This window comes from Chelon labrosus (assembly GCF_963514085.1).
Source record: "Chelon labrosus genome assembly, chromosome: 20".
In the NCBI taxonomy this organism is placed as follows: Eukaryota; Metazoa; Chordata; class Actinopteri; order Mugiliformes; family Mugilidae; genus Chelon; species Chelon labrosus.
Window position 1 is genome coordinate 10,208,877 of NC_140353.1, and position 16,699 is coordinate 10,225,575.

A 16,699-nucleotide genomic window follows, 5' to 3' on the forward strand; every position below is an offset into this window, starting at 1 on the left:
AGAGAACAAACAGAGTGAATCTGAAAAATTAGAAGTGAAATAATGTTGCTGTTGGTAAAGGAAGAGAGAAAGAAGTGAATTTGTGCTAGTCTGTTGACAACACTTGAGGGGCATTTTGTGCATTCCTGCGCACTGCACGCCATTGGCCCAGACATCTGTCAATCATTCCGACGGCCCTCAGGCCCCGCCCCTTTAACTCAAAGCCGAGCGCTCGTTGGTTCTCCGATTAGTCCCCTGAAAGCCGCTCTGGCCAATAAGCGTTGAGGAGGACGGACCCTTTCCGGTGGAACTGTGTCTCGCGCCTACAGTGGTGGAATCGAACGTCCCCGAGCGCACACGGCGTAGAGGAGAGTACGGCGCACGAGTCTCTGGAAGGGAGATAACGGTTTCTTTTTTGCCCCCTCTCCACTCCGACAACAAGAACGAACCAAACCTGAATTTTAGGGGGGTTTTTACACAGTCTTCTGCTCACAAGGAGGAGGGAAGCGAGGGATTGGAGCCGCAAGTTTTTTTTTTTTTTTTTTTTTTTTTTTTTAATTTTCCCTTTTCCGTTTTTCGTCTCTCTTTCTCTTTTTTTTTTTTTTCTTCTCAAAAGAGGATTCCGTGTTTCGCGGTGGTTTGTTCTCCGCTCTCGCCGCAAAGATGATGGTCGGAGAGGTCGAAGTGAAGGAGCGACCGAGGCCGAGTCCCGACTATTTGATGCAATTATTAAACGAGAAAAAGCTCATGACGAGTTTGCCAAATCTCTGCGGCATCTTCACACACCTAGAGAGGCTTTTGGATGAAGGTAAGTGAGTTGGGGGAGGTGGTGGTAGACCCAGGGGAAACGGGGAGGTAGGAGGGGAAGGGGGGGGCGAAGCGTGACCACGGCGCAGTCCGGTGTCGGTACGGCTTTGCTGGGTACCCCTGCTGCATTAACGTCAGCGGGACCCACTAGCACAACCAACCCCGATATTCCCGACTATGGCAGGCGTGGTAAAACTTCCACAGAGGACGAAAAAAAAAAACAGCAACTAGAGTTTGTTTTGGCGAGATTTCGGGCTTGTCAAGAGTTTTGTCGAGGTGGAAACTTTCTCAAACTCCCCTGAGAGGAAGAAAAAAACCTGAATGACACATTCGTGTTAATAAAAAAATGTCCACAGACGAGCTTTAAAGCTCACTTTACAGCGGGTAAATCTCAGTTGGGGCCTGATTCCACATGTTCCACAGTTTTAGCTCGGGTTAGCCACATTTTAAGCTAGCGAGCCTGGCTGTCTGGTCTGGGTTCCCGTTGAACTCTTCAGGAACCAAACGGCGGCGTCAACTTCGCCTTTCTCGCGTGTAATAAATAAATAAATAAATAAATAAATGTGCCTAGTGCTCGGTTTCAGTCGCATGTCTCGGCGTGTTAGGGCTGTGTTTGCTTCCGCTTCCCCCCCCCCCTTTGGGTGCATTGCTTCGAGGGGTCGCGTTAGTTGTTGCCCAGCGGCCGAGTCTAACAGCACGGAGGAATGTGTCTGCTTGTTGCCCAAACAATGGCCAGTGAGTTGCTGTTGCTGCTGCTGCTGGGAGGAGGAGGAGTGGAAGAGAAGAGAGGAGGAGGGGGGGTGATTTCAGCAACTTTTTTCACCAAACACAGCTCCGTTTTTATATGTCTCTTTACTCTTTTACTGCTTAAACACTCGCCTTCAAGACGAGGTTCTCCATTGTATTTCCTTCCCTTTCTGCAGAACTCGTCGCGTATTTTTTTTTACCCCCATTTAAAAAAAAAATAAAAAAAACTGCGTCGCCCTTTTGTCGGTGGCGCCGTCCAGACAGGATTTGCCTGTTTGGTGGTTTCCTGCGCTCCGTCGCTGCATCTTGGCACACACTCAGATGCAACGATAAACGCGGATTATTTGCCCCGTTTTTTTTTCATGTTGATAGTATCAATAGCGTAATCTGGTTTTAAGCAGCGGAAGGTTGGACCTGGTGGTTTTTATGTAACTGAGCTGGGGACACTAGAGAGCGCCACAGCCCCCCTGGCAGACTGTCCCCATGCAATGTGTGTGGAGTTGAGACACCACGGTGAATAAAAAAAATAAAACATATACATCCACAAAACTACTGTATTCAAATGGCTATTACTTAGAGAGCACTTAGAGAGCAGCTCATACTTGGTAGTTTCGGTTGCATGCCTGGATGAGTAGGCTCTGTAGTATGTAGTTGCTAAACCGGTCTGCAAAGATTTTCTGCCTGTCTTCACGGCTGACAAACAAGACACAGGAACACAAGGAAGCTATACAATAAAATGCATCGTGTGACACTTCGTTCTCACTTAAAATTGAGTTGAAACCTGAGCGTCGTTTTGGTGCCAGCCTCTTTTCCCTCCCTCCCTCCCAACGAACGCCACAGACGCCAAGTATAATTTCTCTGCTAAAACATTACAGTGCACAGGTCTCGTCGAAGTCTGAGCAAATAAGGTTAAAAAATTTCCAGGAGGATGCCCTCGAGAGCCAGTAAATGCGTTGCAAAAAAATTGATAAAATAGCTGCTTTGTTGCATGTGCTGGGCGTGTTAGTGTTTTTTAATTTTAAGGGAGGGTCAGTGTTTTCTTTTTCATTCCTGCTCCTCTAATAGCTCGGCCGTGCAGCTGTTGGCGAACCCCATCTACACATGTGCCGTTTGTTAAAAGCGAGTTTTTAAAATCTAATATATAACACACCTTCTTTTACTTCTAAAAATCTGTAACCCAGAGTTTCTTAAAAGTTTGTGCAGATTGGAGTTACTAGTTGTGTCTATTATTTGGACCTATAACCCACAGAAAATCATTATACATCATATTCTGCAACGCGTTCTCTTTTCTTAATTTCCTTTAGGAGTTTGTTTGTTGGTTCGGAAACCGGTCTGGTGCTGCAGGACCGGTGCCACGCTTCAATCCGGTGCTCCGCGCGCAGAAAACAGCTAAAATCTTCCCCTTTCTGCTTCTGCAGCCTTCCCATCCCCCGTCACGCCTGATCTTAAGTCACACATGTCTGAGATTTACAAGTATTTCCACAGCACCAGCCCAAGCTTTACCCCGGGCCGCCAGAAATTGCGTGTGTGTGTGACATTAAAGTCACCCCGGTGCAGAGGAGGCCTGTCTGACTGTCGGGTTTCTGTTAGGGGTAGTTTGGTTTGCTCTCTCTCCCCCCCTTTGGATGGGGATGAAGCTCAGATGTGATATTTGGGGCCAACCTCTGTTTTTTTTTCACTCCCAGTCTGCTGCTGGTGTAAAGTAACCCCGACACGTCTCATACAATACAGTCTGTGTAGTTTTTTTTTATTATTTAGCTTTAAAAGGGGCAAGAAGGACAGCAGTACTGAAAAGAATCTGTCCCATAATGCTCTCAAACGTGTTATTTTATTTAATGTGCTCCTTTTTTATGAGTACAAAAGTTCACAAATGTCATTTTAAAATGTTTTAATGCTAAGTTTTGTTTGATATTTGAGTGCCCAATATTTCTCTCAGAGTTGGTCAAGTATTCTTTTTTGTGGTTTTGGTTTTGTTGGCTGTGGACGCGTCCGGGACAGGCTCAAGAATGCGGTCTGCAGCGTGCACTGTTGTGGTGTGAATGACATCTGATGTCAAAGCTATTTTGTTCAGCATATGTAATTTTGTGAACGAGTGTTCTGTGTGTGTGTATAGAAGACTTCAGCCTCGTTGAAAGTGGACGTCTTGTCAAGGCAACGAGGAGAAAGCTCCTGCTACTTGAAAGGCTATTGATGTTCAGGTGGAGGTAGAACCATAACCAGTCCATTAAATAAAAAAAGTTTTTAAAAAAAGTGAAAAATATTAAGGACAGTCCTAATTTGTCAAGAAACTTGTCTAGTTTAAGCTGAAATGTTTGCATGCATTGTGGGTTTCTTTTCTGAGAAAGTTTGTTTGTCAGGGCTTACAATTCCTTCTCCCTTTGTCAGGCTTGCACCTAATAATAAGAACAAAAACCAGTTCCCCGTTGAACGCTTTAAACTCTTTCCCAATGTGTCCGTCTCTCTTGAGTACGCCCTTCCGACAGCTGCACGTCGTCCTAACCCACCCATAGATCTGTGCGTGTCTACACAGCTGTTTCCATGTTGGAAGAAAGTCGACACCGCCCGTGTGTGTGTGTGTGTGTGACGGCTGCTCCCACCCTGCACGGGTGGCATGCATGCGCAAAACGCCCCTGTTACTTTCTCGATATATGTACGTTGTCCCTCAAGGTCACTCTGGCCGATTGACAGGCCCCCCTTTTGAAATCCCCTTGCGTTTGCAGTTGTTCATCTCCCCGAGGTGACACCTGCTATGGAGCTTTTTTATTTCTCTTTTTACGATCTGCCTGCCAACAAGCTGCTTCAAATTGCTATATTTTCTCTTGGCAGAAGGAGACGGACCATATAACATCTAGAGATGTAGCCCTAGTGCGGGCAGTGTTGTATGGTAGCAGAGCACAGGAGAAAGGGAGGATATTTATTTATTTATTTATTTATCACTATGTATAATTAGTGTTTAGCGAGGATGCAAAATAGTCAGCTTGATGATAATATTACAGTGTTATATTACGTATATATGTATATTTATTGCGATGGTAGACAAGATATCAAATTCAGAATGATTACGTTTTTTGTTGAAATATAAGATTTGTACTTGGAGTTTAGCTTTGTCATTTAAACGACAAAATTCATCAGTCATATCATTCCCGAGGTCTAGAAACGGTTCAGTTGAGCAAAGTCCGATCGCAAACGCACCACAAAACCCCGTAAAATTGGAAAGACTCGGGTCACGCTAAAAGTGGCAGCACCTGAGAGCAGCTAGATTCAGACGCTAGGTTCAGTCTGAATTCCTAAACCACCACAGCTAAAATAAAAAAAAAAAAAAGCCAACACCCGTGGCCTCGCTTTCATCCCGTGTAATAAGAAAGGGCACCAGTGAAAGGAAATTACCAAAGCGTTGGCACTGTGGAAAAACACTGTACCCACCCATGCAAGCGCTGCTATTTTGTTATTGTTGCACAGCTGCTGCGAGGGATTTTCTTTACAATCTTCACAATATGTAAACCGTACGCGATGCTAGTGGCGCTTTTATTTTGTTGGCACGCATCGCCGAGGGAAATCCTATTGTTTTATTAAAGGAACCTTTTTTTAAAATCATGTTTTTACATGAAAGGAAGAAAAAATGAAATCGACGGATCAGTTTTTATCTTTTTATAATCGATTAAATGTCCGTTCCGTGACATGACGGGCGCAACATGTGCATTGTACCACTTGTTCCTGGATACATCGCCCCCGTTTGCTTGTACAGATTTGCGTCTGTCTGTCTGTCTGTTTGTTTGCGTGCCACAATTTCACAGGACATTCCTCGGAGAGCTGTCAAGCGTTTGGAGGACAAACTGTCTGCTGTGGTGCCTTTGTAGGGAAACGGTCCTTTGGGAAAAGCTGTTTAAAGAACAGATTGTGATAAATGGGAGAATACTAGATGTCTGCGCTTTGTTTTTAACCTCGTGTTCGGTATTCCTGTCAATCTCGCACTTGTCCCTTTTTTTTTTTGTGTCTTGCCCGTGTGTGCTGTCGCAGCACTGCGCTCCCGACTGTATGTTGACCCTCGTTGTTCCTCTGCGCCATGCTAGACCTGCAGTAACCTCTGACATGCAATCAATTTAGCAACTAACAAGATTGAACACGGCTCGCGAAGTGAGACGCTGCTTAGAGCTGTGAGAGGACACAGATAGAGACGGACAGAAAGGGAGAATTGGGGGGGGTGTTAGGCCAAGACTGTTGTTGCAGGCAGGGAACCTGTTATATCCCCCTACCCCAACCCGTTCCCTTTCCCCCACATTCTCTCCCAAAGCACCACTTATAAGCTGAAATTTAATTAACCAGGAGCCATTCTGTGAGCTGGTTTACTGAGCCGTCGCCACCAGCGAGAAAGCAGAATTGGAGGCTTTGTGCTGTCTTTCTTTGTCTGCCTCTCTCTTGCCCTCATGTGGTCTCGTTCTCGGTCTCTCTCCTCCCTGGTAATAAATTAGCTGGTGGCGTAAGTCTGACAGGGTGAGGCGGAAAGTTTGTAGCAGGACCCAGCATTGCCATGTCTGCCTGTCTTCTGGTGTGACTCTGCCTAGCAGCCTTTTCTATCCAGTAGCCCAACCGCAGCGTCTGCATGAGCTTCAGTCCCCCATTCTGACCCGTGCTGCTCCCGTGGCCCTGCTCCAGTCCCAGCAGGGCCACTCCCCCTGTGGATGCTGTATGATAAAGTCATCCAGCGACAGCTCCAGGCTCTTATCTCGGGCCTCAATCCCGTGAGTGCTGGGGCCTTCTTATCACTGTTGCCTCCGCCTGGCCTCCTGTCTTCGTACCCTACCCCAACTGCCTGGCTGACTATCTAGCTGGCTGTCGCCAAGACTAAGTGTCTTCCCTTATATTACTCCCGGCTGTTAGACAACACACTACTAGAAGCAGTTAATCTCTTCTTTTTTTTTTTTGCTGCTGCTGCTTTAAAAGCAGAACATCAAAATGAACAGAGAATAAAGTAAACAGATGCACAGGGATTTTCCCTGAAGGAATTCTGTTGTGTGTTAAACAGATAGTCATGGTCCTGTGTGTTTACCAGATGATGACAAGCAGGGTTAAAGCGAAAGATGTATTAGGGCATGTCGTAATAATTATGTAAAAACAGCTCCTTGACGCGCGCCGCTTCATTAAATTCAGTTGCTTATTCCCCTTTTCCTAAACCCCGGCCCCTTCCTTCCCCCTTGAACCAAGTTATGTCAGCTTTTACAATCTGCTTTCTTCATTTCTTTTGTATCTGATGCAATAACATCTAGGCAGAGTTTTGCCCGCTTCTGACAGGAAAGTACTGTGGAGAAGAAGGCGAGTCAGTGGTTTGTTTTTCCTTCAGACTGACACGGAGAGGGAGGGGAGCTGTTTTCTTTCTGTGGTGACAAGAGAAGCCTGCTCTCTTTTTGCCCTCTCCCACAGAGGTTGGTCTGTCTCGGCTTTCTTTTGACTAATTTAGATTGCATCATGAATCATGTCTTATCCCGTCCCAGTGTCTCCCCCCCGCCCCCTCCTCCCGTAACACATTTGTGTGGATAAGCAGGACATGTAATATTTCTCAGTTAGGAGGAGTATCGGTCCCACCCTGTTACATTCTTTGAGTGCTTCAAATAGCTTTCCCTCTCGCCTCACTCACAGTAGTCCCCTTTTATTGCCTCGCTCTTTCTCTTTCTGTCTTTATTTTTAAGTCTTCTGGACTGTCACAACACATGCTAACAATGACGCTTCTCAGGAATCATACCACCATCATTTGTCACCATTTCCTGTTTTCTTCCACATTTTTATCAAAGAAAGGAGACGAGAAAAAAAAAACCCAGCTGAATGCTCACTCTGTTCCCCTCTCTCGCTCGCCCACCGATCTGCATTCATTTTCTTTCAGAGGAGGAATGGCAAGCGAGCGTTGGCAGCAAGCTCAGGAATTTTACCGGGAGCACAGTCAGAGCACTTAACCTCCAGCCTGGTGTTTGTTTTCCCCACACACACTCTCATAGTATGTTTCTGCTCAGCTTAATGTGAATGCCTCAGTGACGCATAGGGGATTCTACTTTGCTTTAGATATCTAGAAATGTTGGATGAAATATTTGCAACTTAAAGGGATGTTTTGCTTTGCAGCTGGCAACAGGAAGCTTGATTCCCGTTGCCAGGAAGTGTAAAAATATCTAAATCCACTAGTGTTTTCCTAAACCTTGCAGCCTCGCATATATATATATATATATATATATATATCTGTAAACCAATGTTTATTACCTCTGCAACATTTTCAAGCCCTCACCTCATCCCAGCCCTGTAGTCCAAGGGGGTTTACTTGCCCCACCCTCATCAGAATTCACTGGCAGATCAGTCTGCCCGTGGGTCTGCAGCCTTTGCCTTGGTTTCTCACTAGTCGCAGGCTGGCCGATAAATCAAAGATGAATAATTTAACTGTCCCTCAGCAGGCCTTGTTGTTTCTGCGAGGCTTGGCAGGAGCAGGCGGTGCTGCCATAACCTCCCCTAAGGGCCACAGAAAGTGAGGTGGCAAGAAGATAGTGAGATTCTTCTGTAGCGTTTCTGCCATCGGATACGAAGCGCTTGGAACTCGCACCATTGCCAAACTCTACAGCTTCGACACATCTTTTCAGTACATGTCAAACTCCATGCCTTAACTTTCACAGTACTCCCTGTTGCTTCTGCTTCTTGCTATCTTGATACAGTTCAAAACGTTATGGGTTCTTTCATGCTCCATTTCCTTCCTCTGATCAAAGCAAAATCTTTTTCTAAAAACGACGTTCCTTTGCTTCGTTTTAAAGATATTGTTGTCCTTTTAGATTTGTCTGGTTCACTTTGAATAAAACTGACATATAGTGAGAAAATCTTTCAAGCGTGAGTTGGACTGCTGCTGTGGGATAGCGTTTCAGTACTGAGGATAACAAAAGGACCAAAAGAAGGATGTTGTTGGAGGTTACGGTACTGGTATTGATTATCAGAAGCTGTAAAGGATTGTGTTTTGTTGGGCTTTAGTAAGATTTTAATCCATTTTAAAACAGCAACTTTTGAGAAATCCCCTAAATGTTCTGAAAACAAAGGCTTCTCTAAATTAGTAGTGCATTTTTTTGGGTATTCCCTTGAATAACTTGCGCAACGTTTTGCAGAGCTGACCTTTGTGTGGGTTGCCTGTGGTGCTTTATAGCCTTGTAAAGTAAAGTAAAGTTTGTTTTAAAAGACAAGGAAAACAGGTTTGATCACAATATGTCACGTGTTAAGTAGAAGCATGGTAGCAGAGGGGGGCGGACGGGATCCTTGGACGCAATCATGCTGAAACCCTTTTTCTATTCGCATAGTGAACCCTGTTAAAGGTGTTAATAGAAGAGCTCATTCTATACAGCAGACTCCAGCCCACCTCGCGGTCAATCACTCACTCATTTCACCGCATCCTGAACCTATTCAGCAACGTCGCAGTTGCTTGAAATCACACATAGCGACTGTCGAGTCTAACTCAAATTACATGTGTTGCACAGTTGTGTTTTACACTGGCTGTGTGCCCTACTGTCTTGTGCTGTAATATAAAACGTGATTTAGCATAATGTATGCACATGTGCGATGCACCCAGCCCAGCCACCCATGAATGAAGTTTGCGTTGTGCGACTGTAAACGAACCAGTTTTTTTTTGTTTTTTTTTTCGTGTTTGTCCTGAGTTTGTTGCAGCTTGTCTGTTTATGGCGAGGCTTAAGTCTGTGTGTCCTTATCAGTGCAGTGGTTGGGAGGAGATTACAGAGCAGACACAATAGGTGGTTTTGTATGATTAGAGTTTAATTGGTTAAACAATGAGCCTCTGTAACTCTGTGTGCAGCATAGGAAGATAACTGGCAGGAAAGAATGGCTTGCTTATATGAAAGGGTTAGTGAGCATGAGCCTCGTCCCCTCTGCTCAGTTGATTGATTGTGTTCGCTGAAAGCGACAAAAAAAAAGCTGCAGAGAGCGCGAGAGGGGAGGATGGTGAGAGTGAGTGGGGGGGAGACACAGGATTCCTATGTGCTGTGAATGAGGTCATCTGGTTGGTTATGAGAAAGGTCAGTGACCCCTCCCTCCGCTCCACACGCCACCCCTGTGTCTCTCACTTCTTCCCCTCAGCAAATCATGCACAATAGCTTTTTGTGCTTTAATGGGACCAGACGCACACACTGGGACATTCCTACCAGTTCACACAGAAGTACGCGCACAAGTGCTATCTGTCAAACAAGCCCGCGACATTGTGATGAATTTCTGCATGTCATTTAACCCCGTGGCTGATTATCTTTGCTGGATGTTGAACGTACTATAAACTTTAGCCACTCATGCATTCAATATGGAAATGCGGTTAAATAAGTGGCACAGTGTAGTTTGACGTTTAAAAGACAGCTCTTTGGCTTACACCTTGGTTTTAACTTCCGTTTATCTTGGCTCAGTGTCATTACGAAGGTATCTTGCCTATAAATGTCTTACAAGTGCTGCTTTATTATCATCTTAGATAAGATTACGCTGCTCCTGTTTGCCTGGTGTATATTCTGTATTTTCTCCTGGACGTGCCAGGGCAAGCTCATTGACATTGAAGCACTGTGATTTTTGTTTTTTTAGAGACGGTTGTAGGAGTATGACTAGATTTGGACATGTTTCTGAGTGCATGAAATGTGTTTGGTCGAAAAGTCAAGGTTTTTTTTTTTTGTAAACCATTAATGGCCTGTAAGGGAACTGAAGATTAATGCCAGCTGGGGGATGGGTAGTGTGTAGACAACTGTAGGTGAGACAGGGTGGGCATGAGCAAGGGGCCAAAGTGCCAGCTGTTGTTGACACCTTAAGGTGAAGAATAGTCTGCCAGGAGATGGACTTGTCTCTGTCTGTCCCCTCTAATCCTTCTCCTCAGCTCCCTGTTCTACCCGCCCTCTGATCTCCCCTCCTCTGCTTTCCTGGAGAGTTTTTATCTGACGTGAGTTTAGGTTGTTTGTGATGGGTGTTCTTCCTGCATCCTTATTTTTATTGAGTGTCTGACACATTTGATGAACCAGGCCTTGGTTCTAGCTCCACTCCTCCTCCTTCATCACCATGTGCAATCCTTCTCTGTCTGCACATCAGACATGCACATACACATACTCTTTCCCCCTCTTATTTCTCCCTTTGTGTCTTAAACATGTACATGAATCCCTCTTGTTTATGTTATGTTGCCTTCCATTTTGAAAATGTAGTGCTTGACGTGAGGAATGTTCCATTGTTGTCAGTGTTTTCCAACGGAGAAAATCAGAATCTGTTCTCCCAAGGGAATGACTCATTTTTCCTGGCTTTGTCTTTTCACCTATTTATTTTAGCAGAGTGACTCCACAGCTCCCATCACCCTCTTTTCCCCTCTCGGTCTTTCTGTTCTCTCATCTCTTCTTTCGTTCTTCAGATTTGTTTTCTCCCCCCTCTCTGCTTCCATTTGTTTTCTCCTTTGCCGCTTCCCTCTCTATTCATATGAGAGTATGTGTGGCAAAAAAAAATCCAGCCTTGGGGCTACATTGCCTCTTTCATGTGAGGACCAGTGGTGACATTAAAGGCCTGCAACGTGGTCTGTCGGTTTGCATCAGCCCAGCGCTTGACTGTCTGTGCTCAGGAACGCTAGTATACACTCGGCTCTCCACTCACTCACTGCCAGACTCAAAAACATCGGTCGGTCGGTAGGGGAAAACATGCCTGCACCCGCTGGCGGTAATTGTGCACATGTATATGCAGTTTCAGATTTGTTAAGCCCTCACACCCAAGCGCTTTGAGGAAGATCGATGTTTAAAGGCTTAAGCATAGTGGAAGCTTAGTTAATGACAGTTGAGTCAGCTAGAAGACTCCTCTCTTTCCCCCCTTATCCCTCTCATCCCATTATAACACTCTGGCACAGCTGTTATGCCCCCTCCAACATCTTTTTTTTTTTTTTCAAAGGGTAACATGACAGACAAAACAGATGAACTGGTTGATGTTCAGGTCCAGACAACCAGACAAAACAAATGCACGACCAAAGAGCAAGTCGTCTCATGATCTGCTGATAGCATTCTTTAAGATAAGCAAACTTAATATCAAGAATGCATCAAATAACATCTCAAAACTGTGCCACGTCTCTTTCTTCAAAGACGATCTGTGTGCACCGGTTTGACCTATGACTATTTAACACTCGCACTGTCCATTCCTGGACCGTTCACACAGGCATCCGGACATTTAACACGTTTTTCTTGTGCGTCCAATTTGTATTGAACACGAGTAGGCGTTTGAAGTGGTACAACTCAGATCCTGGAAAAAAATGGCCTGTCAGGCTGCGAAGACAATGAAGAGCTGGCGCGAAGACACAACAACAGCTGTGATGTGAGTCTGTGTGTTGTCACACCCTGGGACAGCGACTGAGTGGCTGTTGGACTGGAACTTAAGATGGTAGCAACAAGCCCCAGCAGGCCCTATGCCTTGGGATGAAACAAGCTGAAATACACAGACACAACACGTATACACTTTGCGATGTGACCTGTTTGTCTTCCTGTGTTCTTAACTCGCGTCCTTCCCAGGGGTTGTTGAGAATATAAGTGCACGCCTGAATGTATTAGTGGTTTCTTGCAGTGGGGGCGTTCGGTACACCCAGTCGAGTCCAGACGTCTTTTGGTGTATCTTCTAATGAGACGGAGTCAACTTCGTGATCATTTTAAAAGTTTTAGATTGTCATTTTCTACATATGTTATTAGATTTATAAAAAAGAGGAGTGATTGTGCTGCTGTGTGCATCCTATCGTAACAATTTTCAAAGCAAGTGTCTGCCATTATTAAATCATAGCCATTGTTATCTGACAGATGGCACCTTGCACACCTGCTTTGACATGCGAAGATTTATCATCATTTTGAACAAATCAATTTTCAGCAAGTGACACTTCATCTTTTCATCCCGTTAAATTATCTCTCTCCTCCCTTGAACTTTAGACGGGGGGTGGGGGGGAAGCGAAACGTAGCACGCTTTTTAGGCCGTTAGCCTTCACATTGTTTGTTTTTTGGCATCGCCGCCTTCATGTCGTAATCTACTGACCTCATTCCCAGATAAAGAGGAAGTGAAAGGCATGCGGTTGGCATTAATTCAGCCACCACCCCCCCCCCCCCCCACCCCCCCACCTACCGAAACATATATTAAATAAAGAGATTTTTATTTTTTAAATCTGTTTGACATTCTCAATACTGCTCTTTTGGCAGGCTCCTGCTGCTCCCATCTGTTCCTTGCCAAAAATCAGTAGTCACAGTTGATATAAGGATTTGCCCAAGGTTTACAGTTAAAATGCAGCTCCCGTCTTTTCCTGCCTGTGTGTTGCCATTTCGCAATGTTTGACTCGGACGGACGTGAGCACCTGAATGCAAGCCACCTTCCACTGAACCCCCTCTACGTTAATTTTTTTGTTGTGATTTGTGTGGAGTATTTTTAGAAGAATTTGGAAGCATGTGGAAATGATCCCTTTAGGGGAAAAACAACTCGGATTAAGATTGAATCACAAAATCACGTTTATTTTTTTTTTACTGATGTAGGGGAGTAAGACAAATTGTCCTCCCTCCTCCTTCCCATCGTCGCCATTGGTTGTGTGCACCGTGGTCTCCTTAGTTACAGGGGTGGGGACGGGAAGCACAGTGCATGTTATCTTCTGTAGTCACATTGACAGTCGGAGCCTTTTCCTTCCACCCTCTTCCTCTCCTGTTTCCTCTTCTGACAGCTGGACCTTTCCTGCCATTGTTGCATGACAGAGGAGGAAGCTGCGTGTACACACACAGTTTGGATGTGTTTAAAGAAATGAACAGTGGTTAGCGTTTTTAGATTCTCTAAGTGGGGGGTCTATAGTTTACACTCCCAGTTATTCTGCCCACCTCTCTGGCTGTCTCCTTGAGGTATAGTGTTATTTCCTAACCAGAGTCGGACTGGCTACTCAGAGGAAATGCTTTAAGTCCCCTCACATAGTTAGAAAGGAAAAGGATACCCCCTTTTCCAGCGATTAGAAGACACGGTTCCACGGCAACAGCCAACACAAAATGGGGTCAAGGACCGTTTGAATCCGCTGCTCGTACACAGACCCCATCAGGATGCTTCCTCACTCTTCATCCTGTTATTCTTCTCACACCTTATCTCATACTCTCACAACTTGTTGAGCTCTAAGCATGCATCCTGTCCTTCATCTTATGTAGCATCCTCTGTATTGTGTGTGTCTGCTTGTAGTAGTGTGTTTATACTAAACGGTTGTGTTTCTAGGTGCCCGTGTACTGCGCACACATTGGGTAAAACACTAAGTAGAGCTGTATAGACTTGGACGCCGGTCCTTGAGTAGCACCGCGCAGTTTGTCTGCTTGACTTCACAAGCAGGTAAAGACCATGAAATTAGTTCCCACAAGATGCGGAAGAAGCAGCAGCAATCTGCTTTTCGCACACATGCTCTGTAGTTTGTCGTGTGTTTGTGTTCATACTAATTAACCCACCAATTTCTGCCGTTCTCCCGTCAGAAGGTAGCAGCCTTTGTGGTGTGCTTGCAAATGCTCTGATACAGGTTATAGCTCATGGAAGTTAAGATGCACTTTTCCCTTGTGTTGTAACTTGGCTAAAAATAAATAAGTAAATAAATAAAACAGTGTATATCCTCAATTTGTGAAACCATTTCAGCTCACGAGGCTTCTCTCTTAAAGCCAGCTTGTTAAATGAGTATTGCTGCGGCTTCCAATTTAACGCTACATATCGCTCCCCCCTTTAGATGGCAAAAGCAGCAATAAAATGGCCTATATTTGCTTGGTATTTTAGAAGGAGCCTGAGTCTGCATTTGTGTGCATTAGGTTGGCTTTTTTCAGCTGAGCTGGCGTATTGGGCTGCTTTTAAAAGGTGAGCCGAGGAGAGAGGAAGTATTAGCAGAGAACTCCCTTTTTTTTTTTTTTTTTTTTTTTTTCAACAATTGCTGAATAATTAGCAGCATTACGAAGGTACTCGGAGAAGAGCTTATTTTCTGTTAACTACCGCACTAATGCTAAAAGAGTTTCCTGTAAGAGACTTGTATCTGTGTGAAAACTGTAGCTTTCTACCTTGCTTACTCCCCTTGGGGTGCCTCCCTCAAGTGTAAGTGTGGGAGTGTGCATGCCCATACAAGTTTCACCGTATCAAAGCCCCCCTTCCCCCCCTCCACGCAGAGAGTAATGAACTTTAGCCCCTCGCGGCAGCCATTAAGAGTAAGCCATTATGGTTCGATATTGAGCCAGCCCTCCCTGCCAGCTTCACGTCACTCTGTGGCAGACCCCACCGAGTGCACAAAACTGCCACTCCCATGGCTCATTGAGCTGCCAGCTTGCCCCCCCACCAACACACAGCCCCATAAAGCAGTTCCACATCATCAAATGTGATGATCCCTTTTTCTAATTTTAGACTGATGTCCTAATAGCTCTGCAGATACTGTCTGAAACACTCATTTAACTTTTAAGCTGCAGGCTGGCGTAGCATGGTGGTGGGAGAGAGGATAGAGTTGTGCTACATCTCTATTAGGGATCGTGTAAATGATTCACCCTCGTAATAAAGCCAGATATGAGTTCTGTATAATTTGGAGAATGATGCCACTTTAAGTCTAATAGTTAAAGAAGTGTTTAACGTGGCATCAATTCATTTGAAATATCCCAAAACATTGCAAAAGATGACCTGTCTCTTACAGGAAATGCTTTATTGGCCTTGAACAAAGACAGCCCTGATGTAAGAGCCTAGGATAGGAGCGTCCGGCCTTTCCAAGACTGATATCGGGACATTAAAACGCATTGTCACCCTAAACAAATACAACGAATAAAAATTATACCAATAAATAATTTTTTAATTGAGTTTTACAATAAAATATAGCAGCATAGAAAAATTATAGAAAAAATGGGTGGCTGTCTTTTTTTCTCTTGCAGTTTATCAGCCCAGACCATCTGCATTAAACAATGGATGAAATGTTTGTGCAACTTCAGAGTAATGGCTGCAGTAATCACCATTCTGTCCTTTCATATTTTATTTTATTTTTTTTAGACGGGTACTAACACTCACACCACAATAGGATTTCTTTTTTCTTTCTCGTGTTAACATTTTTTTAAACTGTCCCCCTTTGTGAAATTGCCATCTTTCCATAACGTTGTATTTCTCAGCCACTTGACAGCTGTTTGACAATTTCGCATTACAGATTATCATGATCTCAGTATTGGCGTTAATACTGCTTCTCAAGCTTCAGTTAACATGGCCTACTTTTGAGACACATTTTCCAGGACAACCGCTGCACCTGTCTCTGCTAGAGCTAGGCACGTCAAGTTGACTGTTGTCCCAAATCAAACGTCAACTTTTGTTTTACAAGACCTATTTGTATGTGAAGACATTCTGTTGTGTAATGTGGCGTCTTCCCTTGATGTTTATGGCACCGTCTGAAACATTTAGACACTGAAAGTAATGTATTCAGTCCCTCTTTGTCCCAGGCTTGTTTCTCGACTCCACCTTAAGCTCTGCCCTTCATTTGGTTCTTGTCTGTTTGCTTTGTTTAATCACAAAACAAACGTCTTATGGCACATTTTTTATAGCACACTATCACGTCACTGCTAGCAGCCACTGAGAGCCACATCCAGCCTGGCACTTCTTCGCTCCCTTCCCGCACGCTGCCACACTGACAGGAAAAAAAATAAATAAAAAAAATTGCGTTTGCCACCAGTTATGATTAATGGCTTTGCTGATTGCTGTTCTTGGCCATCATCACACCTACATGCTCCGCTTTTAGCATACATATTTTCTGGGGTACGTCCAAAAATGAATGCGGTGTTTAGCTTTGACTGTAAATTCTCAGTGTTTCTGGTATTAACTTGATTTGACGGATTACTAACTTTAGCTCTTTGTCATTAATTTGAATAAATGTTTAGTTAAAACGTTTGTGGTGGAAAGCGTCTAATCTAAACCAAATGTAAATACAATACATGACAATTTTTCATATGATGTAATTTAAATGTATTACATCTGTAGTACTAATAATCATCCTGAGTTTATTGTTTTCTTATTATCAGTGTTCATAGAGGGAATATTAACATGCTCTCCATTTACAAACAACAACTTTGCAGTAGTGGTTTTCTCCGCTCTCAGCCATAATCATAAAATAATTAAACCAGTAAACGACGGGGGAGAATGTGGAGAATAGTGTAATGCA

General features: G+C 44.3%; 1 protein-coding gene across 6 annotated transcripts in view; it reads left to right on the top strand.

The window, feature by feature from the left end:
• The first annotated feature begins 321 nt into the window (after positions 1-321).
• qkia (QKI, KH domain containing, RNA binding a) overlaps positions 322-16,699 on the top strand; it is a 66,277-nt gene continuing 49,899 nt past the window's right edge. For 3 of the 6 annotated variants that reach the window (XM_084569582.1, XM_084569581.1, XM_084569579.1), the window contains exon 1: positions 326-787. In XM_084569582.1, coding sequence (XP_084425708.1) covers positions 643-787 — 145 coding nt within the window. In that variant the 5' untranslated portion in view covers positions 326-642. Of the gene's footprint in view, positions 788-16,699 lie in introns of all 6 variants that reach the window. The other 3 variants (XM_084569580.1, XM_084569583.1, XM_084569584.1) reach the window with 2 other exon arrangements.